Here is a 15,129-nt window from a genome sequence, read left to right on the forward strand (position 1 = left end):
TCTAGCCTCAAAGGATCCAACACCTGCTTCTGGCCTCTGCAGGCAGTCCTATGCATGCATGTGGCTTTCACACACAGATAAAAATAAATCTTATTTTAAAAGTGCAGAATAAAGTCTTCAGAAACATAATCACTTGCTTGCACATGAACAAACCATTCTGCAGAACAGTCCATGCTAAATCAGTGTTGGGCTTTCAAATAGGAGAGCCTTGCTCAGACAGACTTTTTCTCAATTAATTAAAAATAAAAATACCCCCAAACGTTCTTCTTCCAATATTCTTTAGTGAACTAAGAGCAAAGATTGATATTCATTTTGGTTTTAATTGTTTCCTAAATAAGATCGGAACTTTTGCCTTACGCTCAATTTGAAAAGCGGTGTGGAACAGCTCTATCAGGGAGCATACAGCACTGACTTCTTATGCCAACAGCCACATTAAGAATTCAACAACATGCATCTGTTTTGCCAGGAATAATGTTATTTTATCTGAAAATTGTTTCCTTCTGCACGTCTCTGCTGCTCAGGTTCTAATTCTGTTATGCCAGGAACCAGCACTTTGTGGTGGACAGAGGAAGTCCATTACTGTGTTTCTCTGCGGGGGTAGCTGAGGCAATACACGTGGTAAGCCAGCTCGAGAAACGCGAATGCTCTGTTCTCGTATCGGGTGTCGTGGTTTGACCCTTTGCTTTGGGTGTCTGAACAGCTGGTGAACTTGTCAAAGATTCCTGTGGAAGCTTGGTTGGTTCCATGTAGAATGTGTTTGAAGAGAATGCACATCTGCGCATTAACAGAGCAAGCATCTGCGAGGGCAACGCAAAGGTTTCCAGGTCTCTTTTCCTGTGCTTATTCCAAATTTTAAATATTGATTATGAAAATTAAAAATGCTCTGTGGATGGAGATAGGAAACAGTAAGAGTGGGGACTCAAGTTTGGTTCTTCTACACCATGGGAAAGCAAGATGTGATGATATACTTGCCTGTAATCTCTCTCTCTCCTTCTGTCTCTCTCTCTCTCTCTCTCTCTCTCTCTCTCTCTCTCTCACACACACACACACACACACACACACACACACAGACACCTATCCAACTAAAAGAGATGTTAGAGATTATCTAGTCTATTTTTTTCCTACAACCTTCTTATGAATTTAAAAACACAGCAAACCTCTATTGGACTTTTTCTGTACACAGCGTGCTGGCCAGTATATGTGGCTCTACGGTGTCCTCTTGAGCATGTCCAACTTAAACATTTCAAAATTCTAGGTGAACCTAGTCCGCCTTGTGAGACAATGTATCTCATCAGTCCTGGCTACTGACACAGCTTTCTGGTTTTGAACTTCACTGTATTTCCCCGCAACTGTCACTCAATGGCCCAGCGCTTCCTCTTAGGTCCAAATAGGGTGACCCTTCAAAAACCATGTGTTCTCTTTCTCAAAGTGTTTACCCTGAGGGTCTCTGGTCCATGACAGAATTGCTGTGGCTTCCAAACCCTACAATGGTTAGGTCTGAATCTTCTGAACTTGTTCCACGTCCTCCTTGAAGCACAAATCATAACTTAACTAGCATACCTATTCAGCAAGGGAAGTCCCCCAAAGTCATGCAAGCATGGTCAGTGCCTTTCCGTCTGTGTAGAAGAAAGTCTGTGTGTCCATGCATGTGGGCATGTGAATTTGGACCAGGTGGTTCCTTTGTGTTTCTCCTCAGGAACCAGCCACCTGGGGTTTTTTGAAAATGGGTCCCTTACTGGCCTAGAGACTGTAGGTTTCATAAGGCTGGCTAGCCAGGAAATCGTTAGGATTTTTCCTTTATCTACCAGTGTTGGGACTTAACACGTATGTCACCACCCCAGGTTCTGAACACAGGTGACCTCAGGGCCCCATGCTTGTGCGGATGCTCCTTACTGACTGAGCTGTCTCCCAGCTCCAGTCTCTGTTAACAGAAGAACGACCTTCACAGTTTTCTGTGGCTGTGGTGAATGTTCTCTTGCCAGACACTTCCATAGCTCCAGCTCAGCCTGTGTCTCATCAAAAGTTTTTTCCTGCATTTGTTCAAAGTTCACATTGAGACCTCAGTTTTATCTAACGTTAAACAAAATCACTCTTAACATGGAATTTATAGGATTTTCCCCACTGGCTCCTTTTCTAGAAAAATTTAAGAGTCAGTTATGACAAGCAATAGTCTATCTCTTTAAAGGCAAATTTACATACACATGCATTACTGACAGGAACATAACTGCACACCTTGCTCTTTCGCGCTCTCTATGGACACCAGGTTTCCTTTAAGGGCTATGCAATCCTTTCGTGCATCTTTCCAGTTTTTCTTTTCCTCTTCAGCAAATCCAAAAATTTTAAAGCACTGTGGAAGGGGAGAACAAAGGTTTTAGCTATGGATAACAAACATCACATCAAGGAATCAAATTATTCATGAAAATCCTTGCTAAATGCAATTTTCTCGGGACCAGATGAGGATTAAAAATAAGTCAGCTTAAGAGGCCAAAGGTTTTCTTTGCAGAGTTTTACTTTTCCCTTGAGATAAAGGGTACTGCTCTTTAGATAATATCTCAAATATTTACTTTCCATTTAGAATTTGTGATAGGCATCTCCCGTTTTTCTTATAAAAATAATCCTAGCTTGATGAAGTATGAAGAAAGCATGAAGACTGCCATTTGTCACTGTTCCACAATGAACAGCGATGTTGGGGTTTGGGGGGATGCTCCCCAGAGGCACTTGGTCCCCAACTGATGGTACCAGTTTTTGAAGAATATGTAGTCTTTGGGACATGGGCCCAGCTGGTAGATGTAGGACACTAGAGGTGGACCTTCAGGTGTACAGCTGGACCCTCTTTCAGTCCTTTGCTTTCCCACCCACTAAGGTGTGAGGAGCCTCTACCATATGCTTCCACCTCCATGGAGTCATTTTGCTCCACCTGTTCTGCTCTGATAGACTCAGTCCTCTAAGTAGGGAGCCAGAATCTCTCCTATTTCTACTGTGTATCTTGTTACACCAACAAAGAAAGCAACTGATACAAATGCCAAGACTGTGATTAGCTTCCCTGATACCTTGTTGTTGTACAAATGCCAACCTTCCTTGCAGCCCCCTGGTGTTGGGGGTGTGGTAGGAATGGCGGTGGCATTGATGCTGCTATTATGTCGCTGGCAGATGAAGTTATTTGGAAAACCACAGTTGATGTCATTCCAGAATCCTGCAGAGGAGAAGAGCTAAGGTACATCTATATTCTCTTAGGTAAAACATACCTTCAAAGACACAATATCCAAGAAGGAGCCTCAAAAACATGGTTCTGAATAAATTTCCCTTACTTTTATACATTACTAAAAGAGCCTTTGGAATATCCCTCTCACTGTTCCACTTAGCTCATAAGAGTTCTTTTTTTTTTTGTAGAAAGATTTCTATATGCTGAGCAGGATCTTGGTGTTGCACGTATATTATTAAATTATTAATTATCAACAATCAATCTAAAAATATTTAGTATGTGTTCAGCTATAGGTGATACTTCATATAATCTAGCCAACAAAAGACGAATTACATCAACATTCCCATTTCATGGGATGAAAAAGACTAGAGAGAGAGAAAGGTCGTTATGAGCACAGTCTAGGTCTTTTCTCACTTAAGAACATTAAAAATGTTTCACAATTTGGAAGAAATAGGATGAAGTGTCATCTTTTAACTTACTCATGAGTATCCTATTAAATTTACTTTTGCAAACTGAACCGTTATCTTGATAAAATTGGGAGTCTCTGTTGGTTCCTATGTAAGTGCACTGCTTGTTACTGTCAACCTAAAGATACAAGGAATGCAGCACATCACACCCCAAAGCAAGTTCAGTAAGATACATTCATGATCTACCTGAGTTTGTGTACATGGTTACACAGTTCTCATCGTCGTTGGCAAAGTTGGGTTCCCCTGTAGCCCAAGCCACAAAATCGACTTTGCTTCCATCCATCCAGCTGGAAAAGAAAATTGAAACATTTTTCAGCAGTTCAGTCACAAAAGTGACTGGCTACAACTTAGAGATGGAGAAGGACAAGCGCATCAAGATGAAGGGAGCATAGCTTGCTTAACAAACAGAAGGGGAAACAAGAGGAACTCCCAAATGCCTGTACTTGCATACCTTGTATTCCTCTGCAGTAATTCTGATGCACTCGGGTCAAGACCACAAACAACCACAGTTAGATTTAATCTTGTAAACTATAATCTGTCTTTATTTTGGGATTCCATACTCTACTAAAGAATCTACTAAGAAGATGCCCTAGAATGGTGTGAATACTGAATGCTGGTCCACCCTCTTTGCTCTCTTCAGAACAAGCTCCTGATAGACCTGAAGAGGTATGTATGTATATGTATGTATGCATGCATGAATGTATGCATGTGTATACACACACACACACATATATATACATATATATATATATGTATGTATATATATATATATCCTGATTAGTCTGGAAGCCAACAGCAAAATTCCTTCCACAGTACTCTTCAATCATGATTTCCACACAATTTAACTACCTAAAATAGGGGCAACAAATACAGAATTTCTTGTTAGCTTCATTCTGAGTCTTTTGCTTATTCTGTTTTTAATCACAATGTGGGTGAGACAATGACTATTTTCATAAGTTACAGAAATGCAAGGTCTCTGAAAACTGATCAGAAGAGAAATCACAACAATCATCCCTCCTATTTTAGAGATGATCAAATGGGTGTTGGTCCATAGGGACATCCAATCTCTCTGTTTCCTAGAAATTACAAGCTTGACTTTAGGTCTCCATTGGTCAGAGAGAGAAATAAAAGTTACACAGAATGTATGTCACTAAGACAGCTGTATGAAGAACAGATAGATTCATCTGCTCTTGGAATTCAGGAGGACGTTTTAATGAACAAGAAAGAAATCCCCAAGATAGAATAGTTCCCTCCTTCCAGCTCAGCCATTCACGTTCCTGGTGGCTAACGAAGCAGCATGTCTGCTCTTCCGAGAGCAAAGTTTCACAGTCAACTTGAATACATTGCTGTAAGCTGGAGCAAAGAAAAGGGGGCATTCAGTTCTGTGTACCAGCACTGGTCCAAAAAGGATCGCATTTTTAAAAATAAATTCAGTATTCACCTCTACTTACCACATTTTCTTAGTCAATGATTTACTGATGGCTGAGGACCCTAAAATAAAAACTAACTTTGTGAAGTTAAATCCAATTATGTGCTTTTAGATAATTAATAGCACTGAAATTCTTAATAGAATACTCTTAAATAGGTTTCCTTTCATATTTTAGAGGGTTTTTCCTTTTGAGATTCAGATTGCCATAGAACATGTAATGCATTCAGCAAGAAAAGGTCTCAAAACAATCCCTAGGTGTTTACTGGTTCTTTATCATAAAGCACTTTAGATTGATTTACTTACATGAACTTTTTATCCAAGCTGATCAACAAGCCAATAAAATATGGTGACTGTCCGTCGTTCTTGTTCATCTAGAACATGAAAGTTTACATATACAGTTACAGTCATCCACTAAGCAGTTTCTCAGACAAAACCTACACATTAGTAAAGCTACAGTGTTTTCCAAGGAAGAACTCATGCAGAAACACTGTATAATTATATGCATGAAGATGAAAAGAATGTTCTCACAATGCAATAATCTCTGTTTATAAAGCAAATGTCTTAAGTCATTCATTATAATATCAAATGTTTATTGCAGTTGGTGGCTGGAAACCCTTTTAAAAATAGGCAATGGAGAGAAAAATGTAGAGCTCAGTAAAAATTTTTTTAAAAAAGCAGTGGGGGCTGGGAGGTGATGGTACATGCCTTTAATGCCAGCACTCAGGAGGCAGAGGCAGGAGGATTTCTGTGAGTTCAAGGCCAGTCTAACCTACAAGAGCTAGTCCCAGGACAGGTTCCAAAGCTACAGAGAAACCTGTCATGAAAAATAGAATAAATAAATAAATAAATAAATAAATAAATAAAGGCAGTGGGATTTGTACATCACAAGAAACACTTTTTCACAGCCAAGAATTTAATATGTAGCATCTATTACAGTAGGTATTTGTGCAACATTAGGCTGTATTCTGAGAGTTTCAAAGTGAAGCATATCCACAAAGATGATAATGTAATCTATATCTTCATATCCTTGTACTTAAGTGCACTTTTCCTTTAAAAACTGATAAATTCATTTTCTGCTATTCTCCCCACTTCGTCTCTGGCAAATGATAAGGAAGTCACACGTAGAGTTCTGTTTGTGTTTCTGTTTTAGTGGAAAGTTACTCAGTCAAGCACTAGGGGAAAACATTACCCTTTCAGGAATAGCTGACAATCTGGATACAACTGAGATTTGTATAAGAATAACAAATATCTATTCACTAATAAGTTTATCCTAGCAAGATAGACTTTTAATTAGTAATCATGCTGCTTATTATGCATGTGGTCTAGGATTAAGACATAATTAGTTAAGATATAATCCTTGAAAATTAAATTCACAAACTCAAAGGGATTGTCACAATGCTTAGACTTACGGCCCTGTCTCAAGGTCCCAGGAATTTTAATCATTTACCCTCAACTTCAAATTTAGTACATAAATTGAAAGTATATTCTCAGGTACCAAATTCAGAGATTATCTCTATAGCATGCTGTTCTCAGGTATGAGTTTCAGGGATCATCCTTGTTTATAGCATATTGTTCTAAGGTACCAAGTTCAGGGATCATCCTTGTTTATAACATGTTGTTCTCAGGTACGAGTTTCAGGGATCATCCTTGTTTATAGCATGTTGTTCTAAGGTACCAGTTTCAGGGATCATCTCTGTTTATAGCACGTTCTCCTCTTAACAATGCTCTTACATATTTCCACAGGAACTTCTTTTCACTTTCACTTTTAATAGTAGCGAGATCACCAAAATTCTTCTTGCAAAATGCCCGTGCGTTGTCCATGGTTTCCTTCTCCTTGCTAAAATAATACTGATAGTCTTTGTAGATAACCCATCCATCTTCAGTAACCGGTGGATCTGTTGAAAGAGAGTCATAGGAAAAGACGATATTTTTTATTTAGATAAATTAAGGAATACGGTAAGGAGGGGAGAGATCTAAAATAGGAACAACTGTCAGATTCCAGACTGTGCAGAGTGTCACAGTCAGGGGTAGGCTGACTGTTCCATGCCAAATACCTATATCTACCTTCCGACAATCCTATAAAGACTGACCTGTCTCTCTTCCTAAGTAAGACTCATGGGTTGCTAGTGGGTAGAACTCCTGGCATTAATTTCATTGGCAGAAAAGCCTAGCTAGGAAGACTAGATGCCTGTGATGTTTGAAGATGAAGACATGAAGGCTATGAAAACTCAGATTTCAGCCCACTACAAAAAGAAAAAGAAAAAGAAATGACTTCTTTTTAACATTTATTCATTTATTCATTATTTTATGTATATGAGTGCTCTGTCTTCATGCACAAAAGAAGGGGAAACAGATCCCATTACAAATGGTTGTGAGTCACCATGTGGGTGCTGGGAAGTAAACTCAAGACCTCTGGAAGAGTAGCCAGAGCTCTTAACTGCTGAGCCATTTTATTCACAGCAGAATTGGAGTACCAAGCAGTTCCTTCATGAAGAAGGAGGCTTCTAAGACTTCTTTCAAAGCATGAAATTTTACGTTTCTATATTGCAAAAGGTTACAAAGACATTTTCGACCTAATTCTAGGAGCCTATGTACCTCAGATTACAATGTAAAGGACTTTGTAAATGTGATTATACGGATCCTGAGAAGGGAAGATTATCCTGGATTATCTCGGTGGGTTTTAAAACTAATGCAAGTGCCCTCAGAGAAGGAGGCAGAAGGGAAGGTCCAATACACAAGGAGGCAATGCGACCGCTGAACCAAGAAGCTACAAGGCTGGTGTGAAGAAGGAACCAGGGGGCATTTAGAAAAGAATTCAAGGAACATAGTGAAGGCAACTGACCAGAACCTCTGCAGGGTGTGGTCCTGTGAGTGAAGGTTTGTACTTTGACTCAGAAGAACCAATTTCAGATTCCTGACTTCCAGAACTTTCAGTGACTAACAGTGCTGTTTTGAGCCATCAAGCTACAATTCATTGGCTGCGGGCGACAGAAAACCCTGGGTCCTTGGACTTTACTCACGAAGTCACAGGGAATCACGTCAGCAGGGCAACCGGTGTGTGTGCTCTGCTTTCTGGAGACAAAACTCCAGCCTTTCATGAAATTCTCTAAGATACTAAGATCTCTGCCCGCCATCCTCCCAGGGTATTTTTTTTTTTCATTAGAAAGAGAAAGGCGTCAGAAAAGGCTATAATAAAGAAATCAGAAAACACAGAGACACCTACTGTCTTGAGGAGCGGGTGTGGGCTCAGGTAACAATGTTTTCCCTGTAAAATAAGAACAACATATAGAGTTACCAAGCATCTGCTAGTACCATTCCTCGAATTTCCTGTGTCAATAAAACCTTGACAGTTTTCCACACTTGTCCCCGTTCTTCCCTCCGATCCACACCACACTGTGGGGAAGGAATGAAAGGAAAAAGGAAGAACTGTAGCCTATATAAATTGAATAGTGGCCAGCATAAGTGGGAAGGCATTTCCTAGGGCCCAAATAGTGCCATATAAAGGAAATAAAAGAACATTAATTTTAGAATCATGGAGCCCAGTTTCCAATCCGAGGCACAGGATTAAACTGCTTGGTCTTCATCCCAGCCCCTCCAATTACAATAAGGGATTAACAATGTCTGTAAACAGCACAGAAAAATTTAAACTGCTGATATGTGGTCAGTGTTCACTACGTAACAATTTTCCACATAGATATTTTAGTAGCGGTTATGAAATAATGTACAGTTCATAATCTGAAAGTATTGGATGTGAGTCATATATGGATAAGTCACAAATACATTCTTCTTAAAGAATCTTTTCTTATTAAATGTATGTCTTACTGGAATTTTTAAAAGGTAATTTTTTCTTTCTGGATTTTGTTGGAATCCAGGGCATGGGTAATAGCCTCCTAGATAACATTCCTCTATCTGCCAGAGTAAAACAAAGCTACCAACAACATAAAAAGGCCACTGCGAGCCACTGGCAGGAGGAGACCCTTCTAAAATGCAGCCTACTGAGTCCTCTTCTCTGGAAACTCGGGACGCTAATCCCGACTAAGGAAACATGTGCATACAGCCAGCAGAGGGCAGTACCGAGCAGGCCTCTTAACTGTACAATGAGGCCATGATTCCCCAACAGCAGAGGGCAATGTGGTTCTGCTCATCTACTGCAATAGGGTCAATGTACTTACGTTCTGAGTCCAGGGTGAGCTTCCCCATTTCCTGCTTTGTCCTAACCCAGCTCCTCTTGCCTCAGTTCCTGACCTGGCTTTGCGGTAATTCCCAAGTCACCTAAATAATAACACGGTGCTTCCTGTAACACCAGGGGCTTCCTCACACTGCTGGTTCTTAGTGGGTGTTTTGAACATTAGAATATTCTGACTTGGAGGGGGCATCTACCTGAGTCAGGGACAAAGTAGACGATCAGAGGGTGCAAGTTCCAGAAAGCGAAACTGCATTGCCTGATTCCCACTCGCCCCTGCAGCGGCAGAGTGTGGCCAGAGTCCCAGCTGCTGGTGGGAACATTTCTGAGGACATGACTCTCATCCAGGATTCTCGGGTGGCCTTTTGATCTTCTGTTCCTTTGGAACATTTATCTGTACTCAACGCCTTCATTCTTATCCTGTGAAATAAGGGCCTGACACTTCCCTGATGCTGGTATTTTTGTTTGTTGTTTGTTTGTGCCAACGGAGGGAACATATTGGGGGGTCAAAAAACTAGCTCTGTGATCCAAGAGAAGCGGGGGAAGGGTTCGTACCTTTTTGTATCTGACAAATCCAGTTGCTGAGGTGTTCACAGTTAATATCATTCCAGGACATACCAGGGTCGCCTTTCAGTTCACCACAGTATTCAACATTTTGGTAATTATTTGGCTCACCATAAGCCCAATTTTCATAGGAAACCTATATTGGAAACATTATACTCTATATTAGCCACAAAGCCAGGGTGCTATGCTGTGTTAGAAACATTAGGCTACAGATATTAATCATATATAGCACATCAGTGCAAATCCAAATGGAAAAATAGATGCTTGAATTTTTTCATTCATTTGCTTTAACTTTTTAGCTCTGGAAGAACATTTTATGGACATGTGTGAGGAAGAAACAGTTTTTATTACATGGAAACTTCTGAAGCTGACTAGAGTAGGGAATTGATTCTTATAACATTTTCTTTATTCTCATTAAACAGAAGTGGATCCAGGGGCTACAGAAGGGGGATTTATATATAGGAAAAAGTTAGCAAGGAACTTCCACTTCTCAGCCAGCAGTTGTAATTTCCTAAATTTACAGGCCATTCTTAAGGGATAGTATTTCAGTAAGTTGTTGGAAGCTTTCCCTCCATTACACAAGCTACAGAAAAATAATTAACTCTTCTTAAAGAAGAAAAGGGGCTTATAAAGCGTGGCTGACAGAACAACCATCCTTTGCCAAAGCTGGTTGCCAAAGAACAAGGGAGACATGCTGGGGCCCTGGGTTTGGTAATTTGGGTTTTGATAGTTTTCACTGTCTGAAGGGTTTTGGATCAAGCATTACGATCTGTTTTTATAAACACAAACATGGAATCCAAACATCAATGCAACTACCAAATAAAACACCTCACTAAGACTTGAACGATGCTTGTGGGCTCTGAGGAGGCACTGATATTATAAAATATCCTTTCCCATGATGACCAGGGCTGCTAAATGTTGCCAGCAAAAGCCAGAGCTCCCCACTTCTCAAATCTGGAGCAGTGTGACTGACTCTAATGGCTACCAAAACTGTAATGCTACCAAGTCCAGTAGCGCCGAGCTAAAGGCCCCGGCAGAACATCTGTGAAGACGTTCAACCTACATGCTGAGTTTGTACAGAACGGAGCTATTTTATAGAAAGTGGTGATTGACTTCTCATTCTTTATGGTATTTTTATCCCCTTAGCTTAGAGTACATGGAGACCAGGGCTGGGCAGTGAGTGTGCACTGCACTTGTGTTTATTTTGCATCAAAAATTATCTTAATTACTTACCTTGATAAAACATCAGTTAAATCAAATGATAATAGCAAAATAAATACATTACAAGGGGAGAAAATGATGCATTTAAAACTACTTACAGGAGAACCATCGCTCCAGGTGAACCCCTCTGAAGGACTTCCGTAGGTCAGTCCCACCCAAAACAGCTCATGGTAGCTTCCACTGGTCCTGCAACATGCAGAGGAAGTACATGCTGTGTTCTGAAAGAACTTTAGTCATTCAAAGGACCATCAAGAGTTGATAGGTACTTCTGAAACAGGTTTTTAGATCATCCATAAGCAAAAAGATTAATAACTAAGTGTGTTTTACAGAAGATGTCTCTGATGGCTAACACTGTCCACTTGATGGGTTCTAGAATTATCTAGCAAACAAGTCTCTGGTCACATTCACAAGGGATGATCTAGATTTTGTGAGTCTTCAGACATGTCTGTGAGGGATTATCTTGATTAGATTGAAGTGGGTAGACATGCCCTAAAAGTGGGTGGCACCGTCACCTGGACTGGTGTCTTACACTACATAATGGGAAAGCAAGCTGAGCATCCCATTTATCTCCTGCTTTCTGACTGCAATGTGATGTGAGCAGCCGGTCTCCCTGTGATTAGGCTTCGCCAGGATGAAGTAAACCACTTCTTAGGCTATATGCCAAAATAAACTCTGTCACTCTTAAGTCATACCACAGCAAAAGTGACAAAGAGAATGTGAATTTGGGCCCCACTCATCAATACCCTGAAAACTGATCATTTTAGGGGTATCATAGTAAAGCATTGAAAGATGGCCATCAATTCAGGTAAGTACTGAAGGTCTTATGCGTTTACAGAGTGACTGACTCCAAGATTTATAACTATTAAAGGGTTTTGAAATGAAATTTAATCAAAAAGAGCCTATGGATTTGTGAAGTGATACAGAAATGTGAATATTTTCTCAGCATCATAGCCACCAAATAGGTAACAGACAGAAGTGCTATAGGGAAGAGGGACTCACATGATCAGCCGCCATATCACTTGCTGTTCTTCTTTATTCTTAATGCTCGCTAGCTCTCCACCCATAGCCCTGCAGAAATCTCGAGATTCAAACCAGGTCTTCTTCTCATGTTTGCCTTTCGCATACAGCTACAGAAAAGGTTTTGGAAATGGCTTTACATGTGGTAACTTAGCAAATTAAGATAAATAAATCATCTACCTTCAATGAAGTTTCTTTTATAGAAAAAGCAAGCAATGCAATGGTCTTAAACAAGGCAGGTCTCCTGGTTGAAAATCAATTTATGAGTGCCTACTTGGATAGCTAGACATGGGCCAGTGCTAGGGGTTATGGTTTCATTGAGAAAGCATTAGAAAATAAAAGCAGTTTAAAGCACAGGAGAAGTTAGATTAAAATATTGCAAACTGAACACGTGCAGACTGGGTATACAGCTCATTGTGGAAGAGAGGGAAAGTAATTTGGGGAAGTATGAAAAATTGCTTTGGGACACAAAAAATAACATTTTGATACTAAATAAACACGAATAAGCAAATCGCTGTTCCCTCTGTTATCCTGTTTAGTTTGAACAATGACTATCCTGGCAAGCTTTCAGCAATGTTGGTGTCCTTCAAAAACTGCGTCTCTTTTCCCCAAGTTTACACATTTTCCAACTATCAGAACACATCCCATAGCAGACTCTCACTGACAGAAATGGCCAAGAGTTAAACTAAATTTTACGAACCGTGTAACAAAGTACTAGGTCTTAATACTTATGTGCAGGGGACTGTAAATAGGATCTAGGATGGTAGTGTAGGACATGCTGGACGATGCAGGAGCTAGTTAACTGTAGCAGGGAAAGGAAGGGACTCATGGCTAAAATGGTAAGTGGCTCACGTGTTGGAGTGAGACAGGATTCAGGCAAAAAGAGATGTTACGGATGGGAAACAGACAAGAGGAGGGACAGGGCCTTGAGCTAGTGATGCTAGGCCCGCTAGTCTGAAGACCTGGAGCCCTTGAGGAACTATGGAAGGCATCACTATCTTCTCGTGCATCTTCTAAGGCACCTAAGCAGAACAGATGAAGATAACGGCTAAGAAGGCCTACCTAGTCCAGGAAAAAGCCTAGACCATGCCACAGAGTTAATGACAATCAGTGCAGTTACTTCGTGATGGCTGTTGAGAGTCAAGAAGTGTTTGGACCAGTGATCATCACATTGCATGGATGGAGACAGCGGCAGCAGCCAGTGGCTGGCAGCTGCAGAAAGTCAAGGTCGATAACTAGCAAAGCAGATGTCAAGAATGAATAAAGAGAGGCCCCGCCCCCCGACCCACTGCTAATTGGGTTGGCTGCCCAAGAACAGGACATGACCATCTCTCCACAGAGAGTGGGGTCATCTAATTGGTCAACTAAAGAAATTACCTTAGTCTTTGTCCGGGTTCTGCCACAGAGCTACAAAATCCCCTGAACAAAGAAGTTCAACTGTTTTTCCTCTTTGGGGAACCCTTGCCCTCTCGGGAGTTACTCTCACGTTGCCCTTTTTAAAAAAAAAAAAAATATTTTTGCTTTCTTCAATTTCTCATTTTTCTATAATTCCCCTTAGAAAAGCGTGTTTCTGTTTCTGCATAACCCCACAAATAGCTTCATCTTTTCCTTCTGCTGGCATTGAGACATAAAAATCAGGAGTTATTCTCCCAGGTCAATTTTTGGTGACTGTCCTCAGGTCAAGGATACCTGGGCCAAGAAAGATACAACGTCTCTCAAAAACTGCATCAGTGCCTGTATGTAAACAGTTCAGGAGCTCACTGGAGCCACTGATTTTTCCATGTTTTTCCTCTGTTATTCTTCGTGAGTCAGGGCTCTCAGCACCACAGGCTTGCGAAAGAGGGGGTTAGTGTCCTATGCGTGTGGCCGCCTTGGCAGTTAATGCCTACACCTTGTCCTGGGAATGACTTAAGCTCCATGAGTAAGTGAACCCTCTGTGACGAGTGGGTGGGGATTGGGATGGGGGAAGAAGGAGGGGTGGCAGAAGAGGAGTGGGGAGAACTGGGGTTGGCATGTAAAATGAAAAAAAAAAAATGCTTCCGCAAGAGCAGGTCCCCAACCCTACCTCAGCTCCTACACCTTAATTCTGGTTCTGGTTTCCTTAACTATACACTGAATTTAATTAATTCCCACATCTTAGTATTTATAGGGATAGTTTGTACATATGTAAACCAACACTAATCCAAATCTTTCTGAAACCACATAATTCATACCGATGCGCATAATCGGATCTGGTGAACATCCGAGTTTTGTTACTACTGGAACTCCTAGTTCCCAGCATGGCTACAGAAATTCTACTGTAGTAAACCCCCACAGCCTGTTACCTTCAGGCATTTGTATGATGGTAGGTCTAGCATTGGAATAATGATGTGAAATCTCCAGAACTGATTTTATAAATCCTCTCTTATATTGGCCCCATATATTCCTTTCAGGAGAATTATATGATAAGCTCTGACCAGCCAAACTAGGTTAAACACCTCACAGATCCGCGAATCTATTAATAGGGGTGACCAGCTCAACTAGACACGCCGTGCCCTTCTTGGGTTGGAGCTCAGACAACTTCATCTTCTCACAAGTTATTGCGTTCTTTACTCAGCACTAGAAATGGCCCCCTGTGCCTCTCACACACTAAGCAAGGACTCTACCCCTGAGCTACAACCCTAGGCTCTGACTGAATCCTTCCTCTATCTCACCAAACTGTCTCCTGAAGTGAGTCAGGGCCATGTGCCTCTGAAAGGGATTGAACAATAGAGGTCTTGAGAATAAGACTTTACCATTAAATAGTAAAGACATTTCTATATTAAAATAAATCTAAACTTTTCTTTGACGATTATGGCAACATCCTTATTCCATTAGAGATGTGATTTTTTTTTTGTTTGTTTTGCTTTTGTTTCTGGTCTTGTTCTTATTTGTGTTTGACTGCTTGCTTATTTTAATGAACTTGGTGGCAAAAGGAGAAAACAGAGGGTTCGATCTAAGAATATATAAAAATAATGGCAGAATACATTTAAAGGCATTGAGGGGCTTCGTACTTGCAATACTTTGA

General features: G+C 40.7%; 1 protein-coding gene across 1 annotated transcript in view; it reads right to left on the minus strand.

Annotated features, from left to right (window-relative positions):
• Positions 1 to 15,129, minus strand: part of Mrc1 (mannose receptor C-type 1) — an 89,474-nt gene that overhangs the window by 18,426 nt on the left and 55,919 nt on the right. Inside the window, exons 13-21 of the mRNA XM_048460855.3 lie at positions 12,066 to 12,193; positions 11,165 to 11,252; positions 9,837 to 9,981; positions 8,322 to 8,363; positions 6,830 to 6,993; positions 5,402 to 5,469; positions 3,856 to 3,956; positions 3,051 to 3,193; positions 2,233 to 2,347 (exon numbers count right to left, since the gene is read on the minus strand). Of these exons, the coding sequence (XP_048316812.2) occupies positions 2,233 to 2,347; positions 3,051 to 3,193; positions 3,856 to 3,956; positions 5,402 to 5,469; positions 6,830 to 6,993; positions 8,322 to 8,363; positions 9,837 to 9,981; positions 11,165 to 11,252; positions 12,066 to 12,193 (994 nt within the window). The remainder of the gene's footprint in view (positions 1 to 2,232; positions 2,348 to 3,050; positions 3,194 to 3,855; positions 3,957 to 5,401; positions 5,470 to 6,829; positions 6,994 to 8,321; positions 8,364 to 9,836; positions 9,982 to 11,164; positions 11,253 to 12,065; positions 12,194 to 15,129) is intronic.

Source organism: Myodes glareolus, chromosome 14 (assembly GCF_982192425.1).
Source record: "Myodes glareolus chromosome 14, mMyoGla1.1, whole genome shotgun sequence".
NCBI classification, from domain to species: domain Eukaryota; kingdom Metazoa; phylum Chordata; class Mammalia; order Rodentia; family Cricetidae; genus Myodes; species Myodes glareolus.